The sequence below is a fragment of the Microcaecilia unicolor genome, chromosome 8, assembly GCF_901765095.1.
Source record: "Microcaecilia unicolor chromosome 8, aMicUni1.1, whole genome shotgun sequence".
In the NCBI taxonomy this organism is placed as follows: Eukaryota; Metazoa; Chordata; class Amphibia; order Gymnophiona; family Siphonopidae; genus Microcaecilia; species Microcaecilia unicolor.
Window position 1 is genome coordinate 85,666,464 of NC_044038.1, and position 21,599 is coordinate 85,688,062.

At 47.0% G+C, this 21,599-nt stretch overlaps 1 protein-coding gene across 2 annotated transcripts in view; it reads right to left on the reverse strand.

The window, feature by feature from the left end:
* Positions 1–21,599, reverse strand: part of USF2 (upstream transcription factor 2, c-fos interacting) — a 344,237-nt gene that overhangs the window by 36,111 nt on the left and 286,527 nt on the right. The window contains exons 7-8 of one of the 2 annotated variants that reach the window (XM_030212692.1): positions 8,754–8,812; positions 4,310–4,404 (exon numbers count right to left, since the gene is read on the reverse strand). In XM_030212692.1, coding sequence (XP_030068552.1) covers positions 4,310–4,404; positions 8,754–8,812 — 154 coding nt within the window. Of the gene's footprint in view, positions 1–4,294; positions 4,405–8,753; positions 8,813–21,599 lie in introns of both variants that reach the window. The other variant, XM_030212691.1, reaches the window with a different exon arrangement.

The window sequence follows — 21,599 nt, forward strand, 5'->3', positions numbered from 1 at the left end:
CCTCCCGCGAGAAGTTTTTCCAGTTGGAGGGGGCTGCCATGGACGTCACCCCCAGTCGTGAGAACAAGCAGCCTGCTTGTCCTTGGAGAAAGCAGAAATACAGCACATAGATCTGAAAAGTGGAACTCAAGTTGTGGCTAGGCATACAACATGCATTCCAAAAGCACAGACATGAAAACTAAAAGTCATCTGAACAATGAGCAGACCTGACTTATGATTAACCTCAAAAGAGAAGCGCCACAGTCAAAAAACATTTGAATGGCTTGTGCTAAGATACACATGTACATTTATAGCTATTATACTTGCTGGCAGCCAACTGGGAATAAAACAGTGCATGAACATTTGAAAACGTCAACATACTACTTACTCCTTCAATATACCCATGGGAACACCTCTTTTTAACTTAAAGCCTATGCTTACTTTTAGCTACCTTGAAAGGAGTATTTTCTAATAGGCAATCTACTTGGGTAAATCACTGCAAGCTGTTACATCCTCGTTTAGCTTTTAAAAGTTTTAGGATAAATAAGACTGAAATAATTAGAAATTAGAACTCTCCAGAGATCTTGAGCTTTTAAAGTTAGTGTTATTTTGAAAATAAAATTGTATTACTTAAATTTATGACATACTCTGGTAGGCCTGCATATCTTTCTTCTTTAATTATCCCTTATACCCCTTCTCATTTACTTCACTCATTTGATGCTAACTGCCTGGTAATCCCATCCCCTAAGCAAGCTCGTTATGAGTCAACTCGGAAATCTGCATTTTATTTTTCAGCACCGTCCCTAAGGAATAATCTACCTGCAGTTATCAGGTCAGAACTTTCACTTACCAAATTTTAAAAAACTCGAAACTCACTTTTTTCATTTAGCCTTCCCATTTAGCGCTTCTTAGCTTCCCATTTAGCTCTTGCGATTCTGCTGGGTTTATTCCTGTTTGATTTGTACACATTGTAGCTTGGGACTTTTAACTGTATTTGAATGATTGCTTGTGCTTGAGTGACTGTTTTCTTTCCTATTGCAATCAGTGGCGTAGCCAGACCTGACATTTTGGCTGGGCCCAGAGCTAACATGGGTGGGCACTATATATATATATATATCCGATCTCTGCGACACATCAAAATTGAAGTACGTAATGGTCATATTCCAACTCCTCCCTGCACATTTCCCAAACCGTGGCTGCGCCACATGAACTTTATCTTACCACAATATCACCTTTTATTTGTTCACCGGTGCGGGCAAATGCCTCCCGGTACTATGTAAGCCACATTGAGCCTACAAATATGTGGGAAAATGTGGGATACAAATATAACAAATAAAATAAACAAGTTCTAGCTACCAGAACTTAAGGTTTTAACCTGTGAAATTAATGATGTCTCTTTCAAAGATCTGTTATGCTGTATTCTATTCTATTGCCCCCTGCCCCAGTTAATGGGTAGGGATTACAGATATTTTTATTGAACACTTAGGGCTCTGTTTACTAAGCCGCGCTACAGGCGCTTTAGTGTCTTTTAACACGTGCTAACCATGTATGCGCCTACAATATCCCTAATAGGCACCTACACAGTTAGGGCGAGCACTAATTGTAGATGTGTTAAAAATGCTAACGCAACTTAGTAAACAGGGCCCTTAGTTAACTGTGTGTTAAAATGCCATCATATTTTGCTGATAGGAGAAATGAATCTTCATTTAGATAATCTTTTAGACTCTAAAACTAAGGAATAGTTTTCTATTTTAGAATCATTAAATCTTGCTTTGCCCAGTCCCTCAAACTACTCACATGAAAGGACACCAATTGGATGTAATTGCATTTTCTAAACAAGATTTTCAAAATTCAATGTTTTTTTCTAGGCCAATGGAAATCTGTACCTTGGTCTGATCATCTTTTAGAATTCATCATTAGCTAAAAGGAACAGCAATGTTATATAGTTCAAAAAGTCAACGTATCCAATACAAAAGAAGATATATTTGGTCTTTCTATTATTTGTTCAAAATAAACTCTTTCTTCTTCAATTCTTGGTTCTCGGATTTGCACCAGGGAAGTTGTTGTTGAGCAGGGGAAAGCAAATTATTGTGCTACAATTTGATTTACTGAGCACTTTTGATCTCATGGACCATAATTTTGGTGTATCAGGAAGGGTTCTGTCTTGGTTTTGCGGCTTTCTAGCCAATAGATCACATCAGGGTAACATGAAAGGTGAATTATCTGATAAATGGATCGCCTGCTGTGGAATCCCGCAGGTATCTCCCTTGTTTCCCATATTGTTCAATGTTTTGATGCAATCACCGGGGGCTGGGCTGGATTCTATGGATATGAAATCTTTAATATATGCTGATGATATCGCAGTCTTGCTTCCAATAGCTAAGGACTGGGATAATACATTAAAACGAATGACTGTGTGGACTTTACTGATCGTTGGATCATCTGACACAAATTGAAATTAAATAGAGAAAAGAAAGTTTCTGTTAGCTCCTTTATGTCGCCCTTGGATTGATAGCAAATTTCATATAGATAATAATTCTCATCAATTTGAGTCCACTACAAGGATTACAGGAATACAAGTTGATAGTTATTAATGGAATGACAGGTTAATCACCTGGTCAAAGGTGAAAAATTTAAGATAGATCAGAAAATGTATTGATTCTCAGAAATTTATTTTGATATTCAAGCTCTATTACTTTTGAAATTGGACTAAATTGTGTCTATGCAGGTTGCTCTAAAACTTCACAGAAGAACTTATAGATCATTCAGAATGCTGAAGTTATGTTCTCTGCTCAAAGAAATGATCATCTAACACCTCTTCTGATCAGTTTGAACTTGTTGCCATTGTACGTTACAGAGGCCACAGCAAGATGAAAACCCTCTATATTTTCTGTCTTTTGGCTTCATATGGCAAACATAGTAGTCATTACAGGCAACGGTCAATCCAGCGACGAGTGAGAAAGTTGCAAATGTGCTTTTTTCTGGTAAATACCTTTCTAAGGCAGTAGAAATTTGTGGTTTGACACTTTGGCCTATGCTAACTTGTGATAAGTTGCTGGTCAGCAAACTAAGAGCCAGAGACTCCTATGACTAAGGACGCCTGCTGTATCCAGATAAACAGAGGGAGAAGTAAGGGGTGTGGGTAACACTGTAGGCTAAACCAAAGAGTGGAGGGGGCTGGTATGATGACTGGGCATACCAATGACATTGGGTCAACTCATATCAAATAAAAACTTATACTTTATATGACAGATTTTAAACTGTCAAAAGCTGGAAAAGGCTGGAACTGGATTTTTGCCATAAAAGGAAACAGAATATTTTGGAAAGATGCATATTCATTAGGTACGAAGGGTAATTATAATGAAGAAAGGAGAAAAAAAGTATTTAACAGGGAACAGAACTGAGGATGACGAGCCTCAATGTGCCTACACTAGCAGGTGCACATACTGACAACTCCCAGGTAAAACTCTGTTTTTATTTGCTACATATTATACTGTATTGGCAGTTCATTTGTTACTACTTCAATAATTACTGATTGGCTTCTTTGACAATTTGAATAAACATTATGTCTAATAGTTATTTAGTAGCCAGAGCTTTTCTTGCCTGGAAAGTAAAAGATTTACTCTTTCAGAAGGTAACCTTCTGTTGCAGAGGCAATACAGAAGTGAATACTATTGCGACCAGGATTAAATTCAAAATATATACCTGTATGTTGGTTTTTAAAATTTATCATGGACTGGCCCCACAATATATGATAGACCTTTTACAATCACCTGTTAGGACTACTGATTATGGCCTTAGGAACCAGTCAAAATTAAACTTCCTGCCTGTTAAAATTAAATCCATTAAAACAGTCACTTCCTCCTTCTCTTATCAAGCATCATTTTGGAATGATCTTCCCCTCTCAGTGAGACAAATAACTGATTATTTTTAGGACGGTGGTAAAATCAGATTTAAAGAACATCTTTTAACATCATCTTAAATCTCTGTTTTGTCATACCTCTTCTATTATGTATCCTCCTAAACTATTTCCAGCCTCTTTTATCCCCATTTACTAAGCTGCGCGACCGCCATGTGCTAATGCCGACACAGCCCATTCACTTTGAATGGGCTGTGTTGGCACTGCCATGCGGCTTAGTAAACAGGAGGGTTAATTTGTTATCTACATTGAGCTGTACAGGTATTATGCGAATTATAAGGGCTAAATTGTTGTTAGATTTAATAGAGTAATATTTTATTAAGACACGTGCCTCCAATCAGTTAAGAATGCTGTACAACAGATGCAATTCTGTAATCTAGGCCATAGTGCCCTCACCCCATGCTGCCTTACCGCTCCGGTCTTGCTGTTGTCTGTATTGCAGTCTGGAATAATTTTAGACAGCTGGACGATCCAGTTATTGATTTTGTCTCTTCTTCGTCGTTCCACTAAGTATATAAAAAATATTTTCAAACCTCCTTGTGTTTTTGACTAGTTTCACATTTTATACATTTTAGCATTAATAGCACTAAAGTTTTTCCATCCTAATGCACCTCAACTCTACCCTGAAGCACTTCTTGCTACTCCAGCATTGAATTCTTCCCCACAGCTCTGTTAAAACACCACACAATTGCCCTGGAACCTGTTCCAGCAGCACCTCCGCCAAGGCATCGATCTAAGATGGCCGCTGTCTGAAAGGTCACGGGAGCAGCTAGCTCCGAGGATCTAGGACCAGCCAAGGACGGAAACCTACTGAAACGGGACCGTAAAAGAACCGAACGGCAAGGTGTCTCAGGCTGTAGCAGCACCTAGACATTGCAAAAAACTCCTGCTGTCTAGAGCCGGGCGGTCGGCCCAAACCCTCTCTGGACATGAGGCAACCGGACCCCGCTCCGACGAGAGCCGCAGCACTGAACCCCGGGTCGGGGATCGAGGGGGAAGATAGACCTGCACCTCTACTCGCCGAATCTCTAACCGAGACCCTCCTGCCCTGCAGCAGACCAAGACTAGAAGGGATGGGCTTGGTACCAACTCCTTAGGCGGAGCCAGCAGAAGTGTGAAGCCGACTGAGGACGACTGCTCAAGCAGGTCAGGTGCCCGAGCCCGCCATGTCTAGAGGCAGGAGAGCTCGCTGGGCTACGAACCCCAGCATTCCACTTCCCCAGCACCCGGCACCGCAGCCATTACCTAACCAAAGCCCAACTTGGAGGGGTCTCAGGTGGAGCCTCAGAGCCTCACCTCCCCTTCAGCCGGTGACCCCCACCCGCCACGGTCCATGCAGCTCCACTTCCCTGCGCTCTGCAACCCCAGCACCCGACGCGGCCGACCGTAACAGCAACCTACCTGGAGCGTGAGACTGTACGGGTCTCGACTAGCGCCCCCCCGCCTCCTCACCAACCGGAACACCCTCACTGAATCTCAACCCCTTCGGCCTGACCTCGGTGCCCCACCAAAACACCTCACAGCCTCTGGAGGTCAGCATTCGGACTTCACCGCACTGGACCACTGGGGCTCAAACATCGTCGGGCAAAACGCAGGTGCAAAACCCCAACTCGGACAGCTGGCCAGCATCGTTCTCACAGATGGGACTTCACCGACAGGGAGACTAGCACCGAGGAGTTTGGCGCACAGCAGCAGAACAAAACCAAGGCTGCGGAGCCCTATGCCCTAACGCCGATTCCGGACACCAGACTGTGGTCCATGCATAGATACTGCACTCGTCTCTCCAACCACGCCAGCCAAAAGATCCTGCGACTTGGCTCCTGTCTCCATCCACAGACACAGCGCCACATAATTCAAGATCACTGCCCCCCAGGATACAAAATCGCTCACTGGACCAGAAAGGAAAAGAGAGGCAGAGGCATAGCATTAATCTATCAATCACAGTTTACCATCGAAACCACTGCCAAGTCCATAATACCCCAACTTGAAATTGCCTCAATCAGAATCCACAACAAAACCCTGCTTGATCACCTGAATTGTGTCTTGTTTTATAGACCATCAGGTAATTGGAACGATGGCCAATCTTCACTGACTTCATTTCGAACACATGTGCAACCAATGCCAATATACTATTATTAGGAGACATCAACCTCCACCTAGAAGACCCAAACTCTACAAACGAACGAGAATGTAAGGAATTCCTCCACTCACGGGATCTCAGATAGCCACAAATGCAAGTAACACATGTCAAAGGGCATACACTTGACCTCATCTCACACAAACTGTCAACAGACCAGAACCTAATAATAACAGATATCAAATGGACAGAAGCACCATGGACTGATCACTACAAACTAAACCTATCCCTAAAATGGTGGAAGAAGGGCTCAAACCGCACACAAGTACACACCACCTACAGCACCAGAGGCCAAACAGACCCGAAAACATTCTGGCTATAGATATACAATAATGAATGGACAACACAAACGAACTCCACACACTATCTCACAGAATGGGATAAAAGATGCAGAAGTATACTAGACGAAATAGCACCCTTACGAATAAGAACCTCACGTAGGCATAACTCTATACCATGGTTCAACAATGAACTGAAAACACTAAAAACACAATCGAAGAAACTCGAACGAGCATGGAAAAAGACAAAAGATGAACATACACTTATACTCAATGCATGAAAACAGATACAAAGAAAATACAAATACGCAATAAGACAATCCAAAAGGACATACTATAAACTTAAATTAGGGCCTGATCACAAAGACACGAAGAAACTATACCAACTCGTGAGCAAACGACTACACTCTACGGTGGTCACCACAACCAATACAGACATTCCATCAGCAGACAAACTTGCTAAATATTTCAACGAAAAAATTACAAACCTACGCAAAACGCTACCGCAGGGCAATACCGATATCGAAAACTTCATCAAAAGTCTGGATCCAACCCCCGGAGAATACCCAGCTGACTGAACTTGGTCAAACTTCACTCTCCTCACCGCCGAAACAGTCAGCCAGGCGATCAGAAGGTTCTTTAACACTCACTGTAAATTGGATACCTGCCCCAGCTACCTAATAAATCCGCCCCTGACCGCTTCATAACTGACCTCACATCCCACCTAAACTATATGCTTCAACATGGTCTCTTCCCTAAGGAAAACGGCAACATCCTACTCACCCCAATACCAAAAGCCACCAAGAAAAATACAAACGAAATCACCAACTACCGACCAGTAGCATCCATTCCACTGGTAATCAAATTGATGGAAAGCATGGTAACCAAGCAACTTACTGATTATCTAAACAAATTCTCAATATTACATGAATCACAATCAGGATTTCGCCCCCTCCATAGCACTGAAACAGTACTAATCACTCTCTTAGCAAAATTCAAACAAGAAATAGCAAGAGGAAGCATACTTCTCCTCCAATTCGACATATCCAGTGTATTCGACATAATAAACCATAATATACTACTAAGACTCCTAGATTACTTCGGGATCGGAGGAAATATACTTAGCTGGATCGAGGGTTTCCTAACCACCAGAACATATCAAGTGAAATCAAATTCAAACATGTCATCACCGTGGAAAGCAGACTGCGGAGTACCTCAAGGATCACCACTATCACCGATCCTCTTCAACCTAATGATGACCCCACTAGCCAAGTCCTTATCCAATCAAGGTCTTAACCCTTTCATCTATGCGGACGATGTCACATTATACATTCCTTACAAACACGATCCGACAGAAATCACCAACAAAATTAAGCTTGGCTTGAACATCATGGGCAAATGCATTTCAACTAAAACTCAATACAGAAAAAACACACTGCCTCATCCTCTCATCCCAATACGTGAACAACCCCACAAATATAAACACCCCAGACCACACCCTCCCCATCTCAGACAGCCTGAAACTCCTCGGCGTTAAAATCGACCACAACCTAACACTTGAGAGCCACGTGAAATCCACCACTAAGAAAATGTTCCACTCAATGTGGAAACTTAAACGCGTGAAACCATTCTTCCCGAGGAATATATTCCGGAACCTGATACAATCAATGGTACTAAGCCACCTAGATTACTGCAATGGAATTTACACGGGATGCAAAGATCAACTCATAAAGAAACTTCAGACCGCTCAAAACACGGCAGCCAGGCTTATATTTGGAAAACCGCGATTCGAAAGCACCAAGCCCCTCCGTGTAAAATTGCACTGGCTCCCACTCAAAGAATGTATTGCTTTGAAAATCTGCACCCTGGTTCATAAGATTATCTACGGCGAGGCCCCGGGATACATAACAGACCTCATCGACCTACCAATCAGAAATACAACCAGATCAATACGAACATATCTAAACCTCTACTACCCAAGCTGCACAGGACTCAAATACAAATCAACTTACACATCCAGCTTTTCCTACATAGGCACACAACTATGGAACGCACTACCAAAAGCCGTGAAAACAACGTATAACCACCTAAACTCCCGGAAATCACTAAAAACTTACCTGTTCAAAAAGGCATACCCTACCGACCCTACTTAAATACCTGAACCCAGCAGCACTACGAAACCAAAGAACGTAATGGACATAATGTAACTCTTCCTCTATACGATTCCCTAATATGTCTGTTCCACATGAACCTTATTCTACCATAACATCACTATGTAACTGTTTATACCGGAATTGGCGAACACCATTATGATTCTATGTAAGCCACATTGAGCCTGCAAATAGGTGGGAAAATGTGGGATACAAATGTAATAAATAAATAAATACATCTCTATTCCCCCTTCCCCACTATTCAGGTACTAAGAGTCTCCTATACATACCTTCATTGTGCTGTGCTCTTCTCCTTTCATCGCGTGGTGTTCTATTTCCATCCATTTTCCTAATTTTATGATATGAGAAAAAGGAAATAGAGAGGTGGTATTCTTAACTGTTGATTCAACACCAACACCAAGTACTGAAAAAGTAAATGCTATTTTATAGGTTGCATATGCATACTCAGTTAAAAAAAACAGGGTGAGAAGAATGACCCATTCAGAGATCTCTAAAAAGAGTCCTCCACTTGTAAAAAGAAAGCTTTAAGATTTTAAAATATTCATGCTCTGTAACACTACTCGTCATTGCTTCAACAGGAAAAAAAGTGCTTACTTTTAATGGTGGTTCTTTGTAGGCAGTTGGGGAATGCAACCATGCTTGTGGGTTATGACATCCCAACAACATCTCTCTGTTATAGCTCAGGCTAGGCACCACTTCCACTCACCCCTCCCCCTTCAGTCAATGATTTGGTTTTATAGGAGGGGAAGAGTGGTAGAGTAAAGCTGTGGCTCTCATTACAGCTTCTGCCTCTGTCCAGACTGAATGCTTGGATACACTCAGAATGCTTGGATGCACATTGAATCCCTCTTGAAAGAAGTAAAAGAACTAAGAGAGAAGGTGGCCAGACTAAGAAACATCTGTGACAACCAGAAATTCATCATAGAAATGCATGTTGAAACATTGGGGACTTCCAGCAAAGAGAGAGAAGGTATTGAGCAGACAAAGCACAGCTGGACATAGGCCACTGGATCCTGCAAGATCAACCCTCCAACTCTATTTTCTGTTGAACTAAAGAATCGGTTTGCAGCCCTAGAGGCAGAAGAGCTAGAAACATCTCAAAAAGAGGAGGAAACATCAAAAATCCCAACACCGCTGGACAAGTGGCCAGTAAGAAGCGAAAAGTAGTGGTGGTTGAAGATTCACTTCTGAGGGGCACCAGACATCCTCCAGAGAGGTGTGTTGTCTGCCTGGTGCCAAGATTCGTGATGTCACGGAAAGACTGCCTAGACTCATCAAGCCTACTGACCACTCTCCTATGCTGCTCATCCATGTTGACACAAATGATACTGCTAAGTATCCTACTGAACATATCAAACAGGACTTAGTGGCTTTAGGTCAGAGGGTGAAGCACCTAGGTGTGCAGGCAGTGTTCTCATCTATCCTCCCTATTGAAGGTAAAGGCCGAATGAGAGAAGCTCACATCCTGGAGCTAAATGTGTGGCTGCGTGGATTGTGCCGGCGTGAGTGCTTTGGTTTCCTAGACCATGGGATAATCTTCAAAGAGCTACTGAGCGGTGATGGTATCCATCTATCAAGGAAGGGACGGAGTGTCTTCAGCAACAGACTGGCTAAAGTACTAAGGAGGGCTATAAACTAAACTTGCTGGGGATGGGTAATAAAGGCCCCAAAGCCATAAATAACCACCAGGAAGGTAGGACATCAAATGCCTCTATAGAAGGGGCAAAAAAAGAGCAACACCTGGAGAGCCTTGTATATCAACGCCTGCAGTACAGGAAACAAACTTCTAGATCTACAGGCTAAAACGAATCAAGCAGATTTGGATTTAGTGACGGTCACGGAGACGTGGATCACAAAGAACCATGACTGGGATATAGCTATACCTGGCTATAATCTATTCAGGAAAGACAGGGTAGGAAAAAAGGGTGAAGGAGTGGCATTATATGGTAAGAACAATATTAAAGTGACAGAACTGCAGGACACGTGGGGTACGGAAGAAATGCAGTAATATACAGGTCACCGTCACAGTCAGAAGAAATGGACAGAGACTTAATTGAAGACATCCACAAGATTGCTAGGAAATAGGAATGATAGGTGATTTTAATATGCCAGATGTCATTTGGGGTGTTCCTGCTGCGGGGTCACCAAGAAGCAAAGGGATCTTTGATTCCTTACAGGAAGAATTATTTCAGCAGTGGGTAACAGAACTGACGCGAGATGGTGTTATTCTGGACATGGCGCTTACAAACGGAGAGAATGTTTCTGATGTCATGGTGGGAGACCATTTGGCATCTAGTGCTCACAAAATGGTGTGGTTCAGTATTAAGACAGAGCTTATTCGAGATTGAAAGTCCTGGATTTAAAAAGAACTAACTTTGCAGAGATGGGGAAATTTCTCAAGGAACAGTTAATCGGATGGGAACACTGAAAGAAGTAGAACAGCAGAACAGTTAATCGGATGGGAACACTGAAGGAAGTAGAACAGCAGTGGACAAGACTGAAAGAGCTATTTTAAAGGCAACTAACATTTATGTTAATAAATTACATAAAGGAAAGAGGAAAAGAAGGCTGCTCTGGTTCATAGTAGCCAAAAAAAGGTAAGGGAAAGGAGGTTAGCCTTCATACAATGTAAGATGACTCAGAAAGTAGAAGAAAAAAAAACTATTATGGTAAAATTGGGGTATAAGACTTTTTCAGATATGTAAGCGACAGGAGGAAATGCCAAATAGCATTGTGAGACTCAAAGCAGAGGGGGAGGAATATGTGGAAGCTGATAAGGATAAAGTTGAACTGCTTAACAATTATTTCTGTTCTGTGTTCATGGATGAAAGGCGGTAGGACCACAGAAAACAAATGAAAAAGGGGATGGATGGGAAAATTAGGTTCTTACCTTGGTAATTTTCTTTCCTTTAGTCACAGCAGATGAATCCATTAACTGATGGGTTGTATCCGCCTACCAGCAGGTGGAGATAGAGAACACTGAAAAACCACAGTGACCCTTGGACGGCTAGCCCCCAACTGCCTTCAGTATTTGAGATTTCCAAAGCAGAGTGAACCATAAAGGTATAACAACATAAACTTTCCTCACAGCAAACAAACGCCCCAGAACAGGAGCAATAACCATACAAAGGAGGGACGATCTCAACCTCCTGTAGTAGAACATCATGTAGAAATTCTGATAACTGGTTTCCAACTTCTCCCAATGAGATTTATATCTGCATGAAAGATCTGAACAAAAAAAAGTCAGCCAGGGAGGGATCATGGATTCATCTGCTGTGACTAAAGGAAAGAAAATTACCAAGGTAAGAACCTAATTTTCCCTTCCTTGTCATCAGCAGCAGATGAATCCATTAACTGATGGGATGTACAAAAGCACTCCCTAAATAGGGTGGGAACAGGCCACACCGCGAGCAAGCACTTGTGCTCCAAAACTCGCGTCCTGCTTCGCTGCAACATCCAGCCTGTAATGCCGGACAAATGAGAGCTGAGAAGCCCAAGTAGCCGCACTACAGATCTCTTGAAGAGAGAATGCACCTGTTTCAGCCCACGAGGAGGAAATCGCTCTCGTGGAATGCGCCTTAAACGCTTCAGGCGGAGACCGACCTGAAAGCAGATACGCAGAAAAAATGACTTCCTTCAGTCAACGGGCTACCGTGGCCTTAGACGCCGGGCCTCCACGCCGAGGACCTGACAACAAGACAAAAAGGCGATCAGAAGTACTGAAGTCATTTGACATCTGTAGATACTGCAACAGCGCTCTGCGGACATCCAAAAGATGTAACTGCCCAAAGAAGTCCGGGAACTCTTCCCTAAAAAAGGAAGGAAGAAAAATGGGCTGGTTCAGGTGAAACGCTGAAACCACCTTCGGCAGGAAGGAAGGCACTGTACGTACTGTTACTCCGGACTCCGAGAATTGCAGAAAAGGGTCCAGACAGGACAGCGCCTGCAGCTCAGACACGATCTAGCTGATGTAATGGCCACCAAAAAGACTGTCTTGAGAGTCACATCCTTCTTCAAAGCTCGCTGAAGCGGCTTGAAGGGCGAACACTGGAGAGCCTTCAAAACCATCCCCAGGTTCCAGGCCGGACAGGGCAACCGGACGGGAGGATGGAGCCTAAGCACCCCTCTGAGAAATCGGGCAATGTTGGGATGAGCAGCAAGGGACAAGCCAGCGACTTTCCCTCGATAGCGTGATAATGCTGCCACTTGCACCCGGAGGAAATTGTAAGCCAGGCCTTTTTTAAGCCCTCCTGCAAAACTTCCAGCACTGTCAAGACTGTAGCCCACGTGGGTGTGATCACCTTTGAAACACCCCACGCCTCAAACTTGCGCCAGATCCAAGCATAAGCTGCGGAGGTGGACCACTTGCGGGCCTGCAAGAGAGTGGAGATGACCTTGTTAGCGTAGCCCTTGTCTCTTAATTGCGCCCTCTCAATAGCCAGGCCGTAAGACCAAATTGGCAGGGATCCTCCATACACACCGGACCCTGAACCGACAGGTTCGGCACCAGGAGCAAATGAACAGGAGCGTCTACCAGCATCCGGCGGAGATCCGCATACCACAGACGCCTTGGCCAATCTGGAGCGATGAGAATCACCAGACCTTGGTGCTGTCGAATCCGCAGTAGGACTCGCCCTATCAAGGGCCAAGGAGGGAACACATACAGGAGGCCCGAGGGCCAGGGTTGAGCTAGAGCATCCCAACCCCGTCGAGTGAGGAGCTCTCCTTCTGCTGAAAAAGCGAGGTACTTTGGCGTTTGCACTTGACGCCATTAGATCCATTCTGGGAGTCCCCCATTTGGCACAAATCTGAAGAAAAGTTTCTGCCAGTTCCCATTCCGCCGGGTCAATTTGATGCCTGCTGAGAAAATTGGCTTGCACATTGCTCTGACCTGCTATGTGAGCTGTCGACAGACGCGGCAGGTGTAGCTCGGCCCAGTGGCAAATCTGAGCGGCCTCCGCGGCCTGGGCCCTGCACTGAGTGCCTCCCTGACGATTTATGTATGTCACCGCTGTCGTGTTGTCTGACAGAACCCAGAAGCAAGCCCCTTCAGAAACTTTTGAAAGGCCATAAGAGCCTGGAATATCGCTCTCAGTTCCAAGCGATTGATGGACCACCCCGCTTCCATGGGTGTCCACAGACCCCGAGAATAGCTTCCCTGGCAATGTGCTCCCCAGCCCAAAAGGCTGGCATCTCACCAGGCACCAAGAAGGAAGCGCGAGAGGCATTCCTTGGCGCAGCATTCTGTCAGAGAGCCACCACTCCATACTGAGCCGGGCCGCAGGGAGCAACGTTAGTCTGTGTTGATATTCCTGGGACATCGGAGACCATTGTTGAAGCAGGGCAATCTGCAGAGGCCTCATATGCGCTCTCGCCCAAGGAACCACCTCCAAGGTGGCCGTCATCAACCCTAGCAGCTGGACAAAGTCCCAAGCTTGCGGGCGAGGCATCCGCAGGAGCAGACGGACCTGATTCTGAAGCTTGCACCACCTTTGGTCGGGCAGAAAGACAAACCCCGAGGCCGTGTCGAACCGGACCCCCAAATACTCGAGACTGAGAGGGGGTCAGGTGACTTTTGGGTATACTGACCACCCAGCCTAGCGCCTGCAGGACTGTAACCACTCTGGCTGTGGCAAGACGACTCTCGGTTGCCGAATCTGCTCTGATGAGCCAGTCGCCGGGATAAGGGTGAACTCTGATACCCTCTCGCCTGAGGCAGGCAGCTACGACCACCATTACCTTGGAAAAGGTACGGGAAGCTGTGGCTAGGCCAAAAGGCAAGGCCTGAAACTGGAAATGTTTTCCCAACACCGCAAAGCGGAGGAACCACTGGTGTGGAGGCCAGATAGGAATGTGCAAATACGCTTCTTTTAGGTCCAGAGACGTGAGAAACTCTCCTGGCTGTACCGCCTCAATGACGGAGCGCAGGGTTTCCATGTGAAAATGTCGTACTCTGAGGGCCTCGTTGACTCTTCGTAAGTCGAGGATCAGTCTCTGAAAGACCCGCCTTTTCGAGGCACGACAAAATTAATGGAATAGCGGCCGCAGGCACGTTTGGTAAGAGGCACAGGGATCACCGCTCCGAGGTGCAGCAAGACTTGTAAGGTCTCCTCTACCGCCACCCGTTTTACAGCAGTGCCACATCGGGACTCCAAAAACACGTCTCTCACCGGGGCACCGAATTCCAGTTCGTAACCTTCTCTGATCAGGTCCAGGACCCACTAATCCGAGGTAATCTTGGTCCACTCCTCTAGAAAGAGGGAAAGACGTCCTCCTATTGCAGGCATGGAGGACGACGCCCCTGAACTCCTGGCCTTGAACCGGCTCCTGCGGAACGTTTGTCCGAGTAAAAGGAGTTCCTCTGCTGAAAACGGGCACGTTGCGAAAACCCAGCAGAGCACCCCGGGCGATACCTGCGAGCTTCACGGAAGCGAGGTCTGGAAGAGGAGGGAAACACAGAACACTTGGAAGAAGGCCTCGGCCTATCCTCAGGTAACCGCTGGGGTTTAGAGTTCCCCAGGTCTTTCACAATCTTCTCCAATTCCCTCCAAATAACAAGAGGCCCCGAAAGGGTAACCTCACCAGCCTTTGCTTAGAAGCCATGTCAGCCGCCCAATGCCGCAGTCAAAGAAGGCGGCGGGCAGACACCGCCACAGACATCTGTTCAGCCGAAGCTCTGACCAGATCATAAAGGGCGTCAGCCAAAAATGACAGGGCCGACTCCATCCGCGGGGCAACCTCAGAAAGGGGGCCCGCACCATCGGCGGGCTGTTCCACCGCCTGCTGTAACCAGGAAAGACATGCCCGGGCTGCACAGGAACTGCAAATAGACGACCTCAAGGCAAGGCCCACAATTTCAAAGGACCGCTTCAGCGCGGACTCCAGCCGCCGGTCCTGCATGTCTTTCAAAGCGATCCCTCCTTCTACTGAGAGTGGTCTTTTTTGTCACCGCCGTGACCAATGCATCCACTTTAGGCATCCCCAAAGGGGCCAAGTGCTCCTCACGCAGAGGGTAAAGCTGACCCATAGCCCTGGCCACTTTGAACAGCCCATCAGGGTCAGACCATTGAGCAGAAATAAGCTCTTGGATGGAGTCATGCACCGGAAAGGCCCGAGTAGACTTCTTAGTACTCGCCATCCTAAGATTAACAAAGGAGGCCTCGCCTTCAGCAGGAAAATCCGGACCGCATTGGGATCATTCAAATCCAGTGGCAAACAGGCACCCCCCTCTGGATCATCCGTCCCTGAGGGCTTGCCAGACCCCTCAGACTCCTACAGCCTGACCACGGGGGGGGGGGAGGGGGGGGGGGGGAGAAGGATAACCACCACTTTCAGATGGGGATGTTTAGCGTGTTCCCAACGCTCAGGGGAGGAAATAACATCTGAAGCCATCCCCGGGGCCTCAACACCCGGAGGGAACCCAGGATGTAAAGCAGTGTCAGATACCTGTGGCAGAGCTCGTTTCAGCATGAAAGCCTTATTCATTAAAAGCACAAACTTAGGAGAAACGGATGTAGGAGCTCCTCTGGCAGCCTCTAAACGAAGCGTTCCCCTGCACTCAGACTCCTCCGCAACCGCGAGGGTCAAGATATGTGGTGCTTCCAAAATGGCGTCTGCTGCCAGCTCCATTGAGCGGGAAGAAACATCGTTCGTCATGGTCATACTAGCGTGAGCATCTAAGGAGCACGTTTTACACAGCCCCGCTGCTGATCTGCGTTTACAACAACGGGAGCAGCGCTTAACTCCCTCAGCAGCCATCGCCCGACTGGACGGAAATATGGCAATAAAATGGCGGCTTCGCGCCAAAACTTACCCCATTCGGAATGGCGTCTGCGGGACCTCCCCGGAGGAGCTGGGCACCACTCTCACCTCAGAAGACCGAGTCAACGAGCTCCGGTCAAGCTGCGCAGAACCAGAATCCCTGGAAAAAGCCTAAGAACAGCCAAGCAGTAAAAGTGCGCTCGTTTTTTTAACGCTGTGAGGAAAGTTGGAGGCAGGCAGCAACAGAGGGACTCCGGGAGGCGGGCGGGGGGGGGATGGGTAAGGCAGGGAAAGGGCGAACCTATATGCCTTTAAAGTGGGCACCACCAGCCACAACACCCCTGCTCAACTGGCAAAGCACAGGAGCCACCCCAGGCAGTCTGAAATCCAGGAGCTGATCAAGCTACGTCCACACCTGCTGGGAGATAGAGAAATACTGAAGGCAGTTGGGGGCTAGCAGTCCAAGGGTCACTGTGGTTTTTCAGTGTTCTCTATCTCCACCTGCTGGTAGGCGGATACAACCCATCAGTTAATGGATTCATCTGCTGCTGATGACAAGGAACTATGATAGACCAAGACCTGTTCTCGAAGGACAGTGTTCGTGAGGAGCTAACTAAACTAAAAGTAGACAAAGCGATGGGGCCCCATGGGATGCATCTGAGGGTGCTCAAGGAACTCGAAGTTCTGGTGGCTCCGCTGACTGACCTCTTCAATGCTTCCTTACAGTCTGGTGTGGTCCCGGAGGACTAGAGAAGGGTGGATGTGGTCCCTTTGCACAAGAATGGAAGTAAGGAGGAGATTATTGTGCAGGGGAAAAAGGGTTTTTCACATTTATCTGTTTTTCTCATCTAGGATGAGTTTTTACGGTTAATGTTTTTTTTTTCCGTTTTTCTCCTGATTGGAACCTATGATAGTAATTGACTCCATAAACTATAGGGTTAGTGCTTTAATACATATGTATTTCCCTATGTGGAGATTTGAGGTTCCCATTTGATTAAGATATTCTCCTACAAACACCTGCAAACTGATTTTGTTGTTTTCAAACTTCTTAGAGAAGCTTAAAATAAAATCTGCCACAACTAGAGGCGAGTGGAGGAATGCAGTCAATAATTACAAGAAAGCAATCACTTTAGCTAGGCGAACATATTAGTCTCAGTTAATTCAAAAAGAAAATGATAATACAAAGCAATTGTTCTCTATTGTTAATTCATTTTTCAAACTTGTTGACTGCATCAAAACTGAGCAAGGAAAATGTCCTAGCACTAATCAGTTAGCATCTTTTTTCCAAGATAAAGTCTGTAAACTAAGATCTACTTTTTGATCAGGTAATAAATTTGATTCAGTTACTGTTGGGTCAAATTTCAGGACAGGGCATACCGGTAGATGGAGTATGGAAGGAGTTATTGACCGGACACTGTTTTATAAAACTATTCCATAGATATTGTTCTGTTCATTGTATATTGGATATCTGCCCCCTGTATTTGATGGAATGTGCCTGAACTATTTTTTTGTGTAAATATATATTTCTGGATTGAAAATCAACTGGCTCAGGGAATCTTTCCTGCCAGTTTGGCAGAAAAGCGAATGCTACATACCTGTAGAAGGTATTCTCCGAGGACAGCAGGCTGATTGTTCTCACTGATGAGTGACGTCCACGGCAGCCCCTCCAATCGGAATCTTCCTAGCAAAGTCCTTTGCTAGCCCTCGCGCGCCGCGCATGCGCGGCCGTCTTCCCGCCCGAAACCGGCTCGAGCCGGCCAGTATCGTATTGTAGCAAAAGAGAAACAAGGGAAGACTCAACTCCAAAGGGGAGGCGGGCGGGTTTGTGAGAACAATCAGCCTGCTGTCCTCGGAGAATACCTTCTACAGGTATGTAGCATTCGCTTTCTCCGAGGACAAGCAGGCTGCTTGTTCTCACTGATGGGGTATCCCTAGCCCCCAGGCTCACTCAAAACAACAACCATGGTCAATTGGGCCTCGCAACGGCGAGGACATAACTGAGATTGACCTAAAAAAATTTACCAACTAACTGAGAGTGCAGCCTGGAACAGAACAAACAGGGCCCTCGGGGGGTGGAGTTGGATCCTAAAGCCCAAACAGGTTCTGAAGAACTGACTGCCCGAACCGACTGTCGCGTCGGGTACCCTGCTGCAGGCAGTAATGAGATGTGAATGTGTGGACAGATGACCACGTCGCAGCTTTGCAAATTTCTTCAATGGAGGCTGACTTCAAGTGGGCTACCGACGCAGCCATGGCTCTAACATTATGAGCCGTGACATGACCCTCAAGAGCCAGCCCCGCCTGGGCATAAGTGAAGGAAATGCAATCTGCTAGCCGATTGGATATGGTGCGTTTCCCTACAGCCACCCCCCTCCTATTGGGATCAAAAGAAACAAACAATTGGGCGGACTGTCTGTTGGGCTGTGTCCGCTCCAGGTAGAAGGCCAATGCTCTCTTGCAGTCCAATGTATGCAGTTGACGTTCAGCAGGGCAGGAATGAGGACGGGGAAAGAATGTTGGCAAGACAATTGACTGGTTCAGATGGAACTCCGACACAACCTTTGGCAAGAACTTAGGGTGAGTGCGGAGGACTACTCTGTTATGATGAAATTTGGTGTAAGGGGCCTGGGCTACCAGGGCCTGAAGCTCACTGACTCTACGAGCTGAAGTAACTGCCACCAAGAAAATGACTTCCAGGTCAAGTACTTCAGATGGCAGGAATTCAGTGGCTCAAAAGGAGGTTTCATCAGCTGGGTGAGAACGACATTGAGATCCCATGACACTGTAGGAGGCTTGACAGGGGGCTTTGACAAAAGCAAACCTCTCATAAAGCGAACAACTAAAGGCTGTCCTGAGATCGGCTTACCTTCCACATGGTAATGGTATGCACTGATTGCGCTAAGGTGAACTCTTACAGAGTTGGTCTTGAGACCAGACTCAGACAAGTGCAGAAGGTATTCAAGCAGGGTCTGTGTAGGACAAGAGCGAGGAGCTAGGGCCTTGCTGTCACACCAGACGGCAAACCTCCTCCACAGAAAGAAGTAACTCCTCTTAGTGGAATCTTTTCTGGAAGCAAGCAAGACGCAGGAGACACCCTCGGACAGACCCAAAGAGGCAAAGTCTACGCTCTCAACATCCAGGCCGTGAGAGCCAGGGACCGGAGGCTGGGATGCAGAAGAGCCCCTTCGTCCTGCGTGATGAGGGTCGGAAAACACTCCAATCTCCACGGTTCTTCGGAGGATAACTCCAGAAGAAGAGGGAACCAGATCTGACGCGGCCAAAAAGGAGCAATCAGAATCATGGTGCCTCGGTCTTGCTTGAGTTTCAACAAAGTCTTCCCCACCAGAGGAATGGGAGGATAAGCATACAGCAGGCCCTCCCCCCAATCCAGGAGGAAGGCATCCGATGCCAGTCTGCCGTGGGCCTGAAGCCTGGAACAGAACTGAGGGACTTTGTGGTTCACTCGAGATGCGAAGAGATCCACCAAGGGGGTGCCCCACGCTTGGAAGATCTGGCGCACCACTCGGGAGTTGAGCGACCACTCGTGAGGTTGCATAATCCGGCTCAGTCTGTCGGCCAGACTGTTGTTTACGCCTGCCAGATATGTGGCTTGGAGCACCATGCCGAGACGGCGAGCCCAGAGCCACATGCTGACGGCTTCCTGACACAGGGGGCGAGATCCGGTGCCCCCCTGCTTGTTGACATAGTACATGGCAACCTGGTTGTCTGTCTGAATTTGGATAATTTGATGGGACAGCCGATCTCTGAAAGCCTTCAGAGCGTTCCAGATCGCTCGCAACTCCAGGAGATTGATCTGTAGACCGCGTTCCTGGAGGGACCAGCTTCCTTGGGTGTGAAGCCCATCAACATGAGCTCCCCATCCCAGGAGAGACGCATCCGTTGTCAGCACTTTTTGTGGCTGAGGAATTTGGAAAGGACGTCCCAGAGTCAAATTGGACCAGATTGTCCACCAATACAGGGATTCGAGAAAACTCGTGGACAGGTGGATCACGTCTTCTAGACCCCCAGCAGCCTGATACCACTGGGAGGCTAGGGTCCACTGAGCAGATCTCATGTGAAGACGGGCCATGGGAGTCACATGAACTGTGGAGGCCATGTGGCCCAGCAATCTCAACATCTGCCGAGCTGTGATCTGCTGGGACGCTCGCACCCGCGAGACGAGGGACAACAAGTTGCTGGCCCTCGTCTCTGGGAGATAGGCGCGAGCCGTCCGAGAATCCAGCAGAGCTCCTATGAATTCGAGTTTCTGCACTGGGAGAAGATGGGACTTTGGATAATTTATCACAAACCCCAGTAGCTCCAGGAGGCGAATAGTCATCTGCATGGACTGCAGGGCTCCTGCCTCGGATGTGTTCTTCACCAGCCAATCGTCGAGATAAGGGAACACGTGCACCCCCAGCCTGCGAAGTGCCGCTGCTACCACAGCTAGGCACTTTGTGAACACCCTGGGTGCAGAGGCGAGCCCAAAGTGTAGCACACAGTACTGGAAGTGGCGTGTGCCCAACTGAAATCGCAGATACTGTCTGTGAGCTGGCAGTATCGGGATGTGTGTGTAGGCATCCTTCAAGTCCAGAGAGCATAGCCAATCGTTTTGCTGAATCATGGGGAGAAGGGTGCCCAGGGAAAGCATCCTGAACTTTTCCTTGACCAGATATTTGTTCAGGGCCCTTAGGTCTAGGATGGGACGCATCCCCCCTGTTTTCTTTTCCACAAGGAAGTACCTGGAATAGAATCCCAGCCCTTCTTGCCCGGATGGCACGGGCTCGACCGCATTGGCGCTGAGAAGGGCGGAGAGTTCCTCTGCAAGTACCTGCTTGTGCTGGAAGCTGTAGGATTGAGCTCCCGGTGGACAATTTGGAGGTTTTGAGGCCAAATTGAGGGTGTATCCTTGCCGGACTATTTGCAGAACCCACTGATCGGAGGTTATGAGAGGCCACCTTTGGTGAAAAGCTTTCAACCTCCCCCCGACCGGCAGGTCGCCCGGCACTGACACTTGGATGTCGGCTATGCTCTGCTGGAGCCAGTCAAAAGCTCGCCCCTTGCTTTTGCTGGGGAGCCGCGGGGCCTTGCTGAGGCGCACGCTGCTGACGAGAGCGAGCGCGCTGGGGCTTAGCCTGGGCCGCAGGCTGTCGAGAAGGAGGGTTGTACCTACGCTTGCCAGAAGAATAGGGAACAGTCCTCCTTCCCCAAAAAAATCTTCTACCTGTAGAGGTAGATGCTGAAGGCTGCCGGCGGGAGAACTTGTCGAATGCGGTATCCCGCTGGTGGAGATGCTCTACCACCTGCTCGACTTTCTCTCCAAAAATATTGTCCGCACGGCAAGGCGAGTCCGC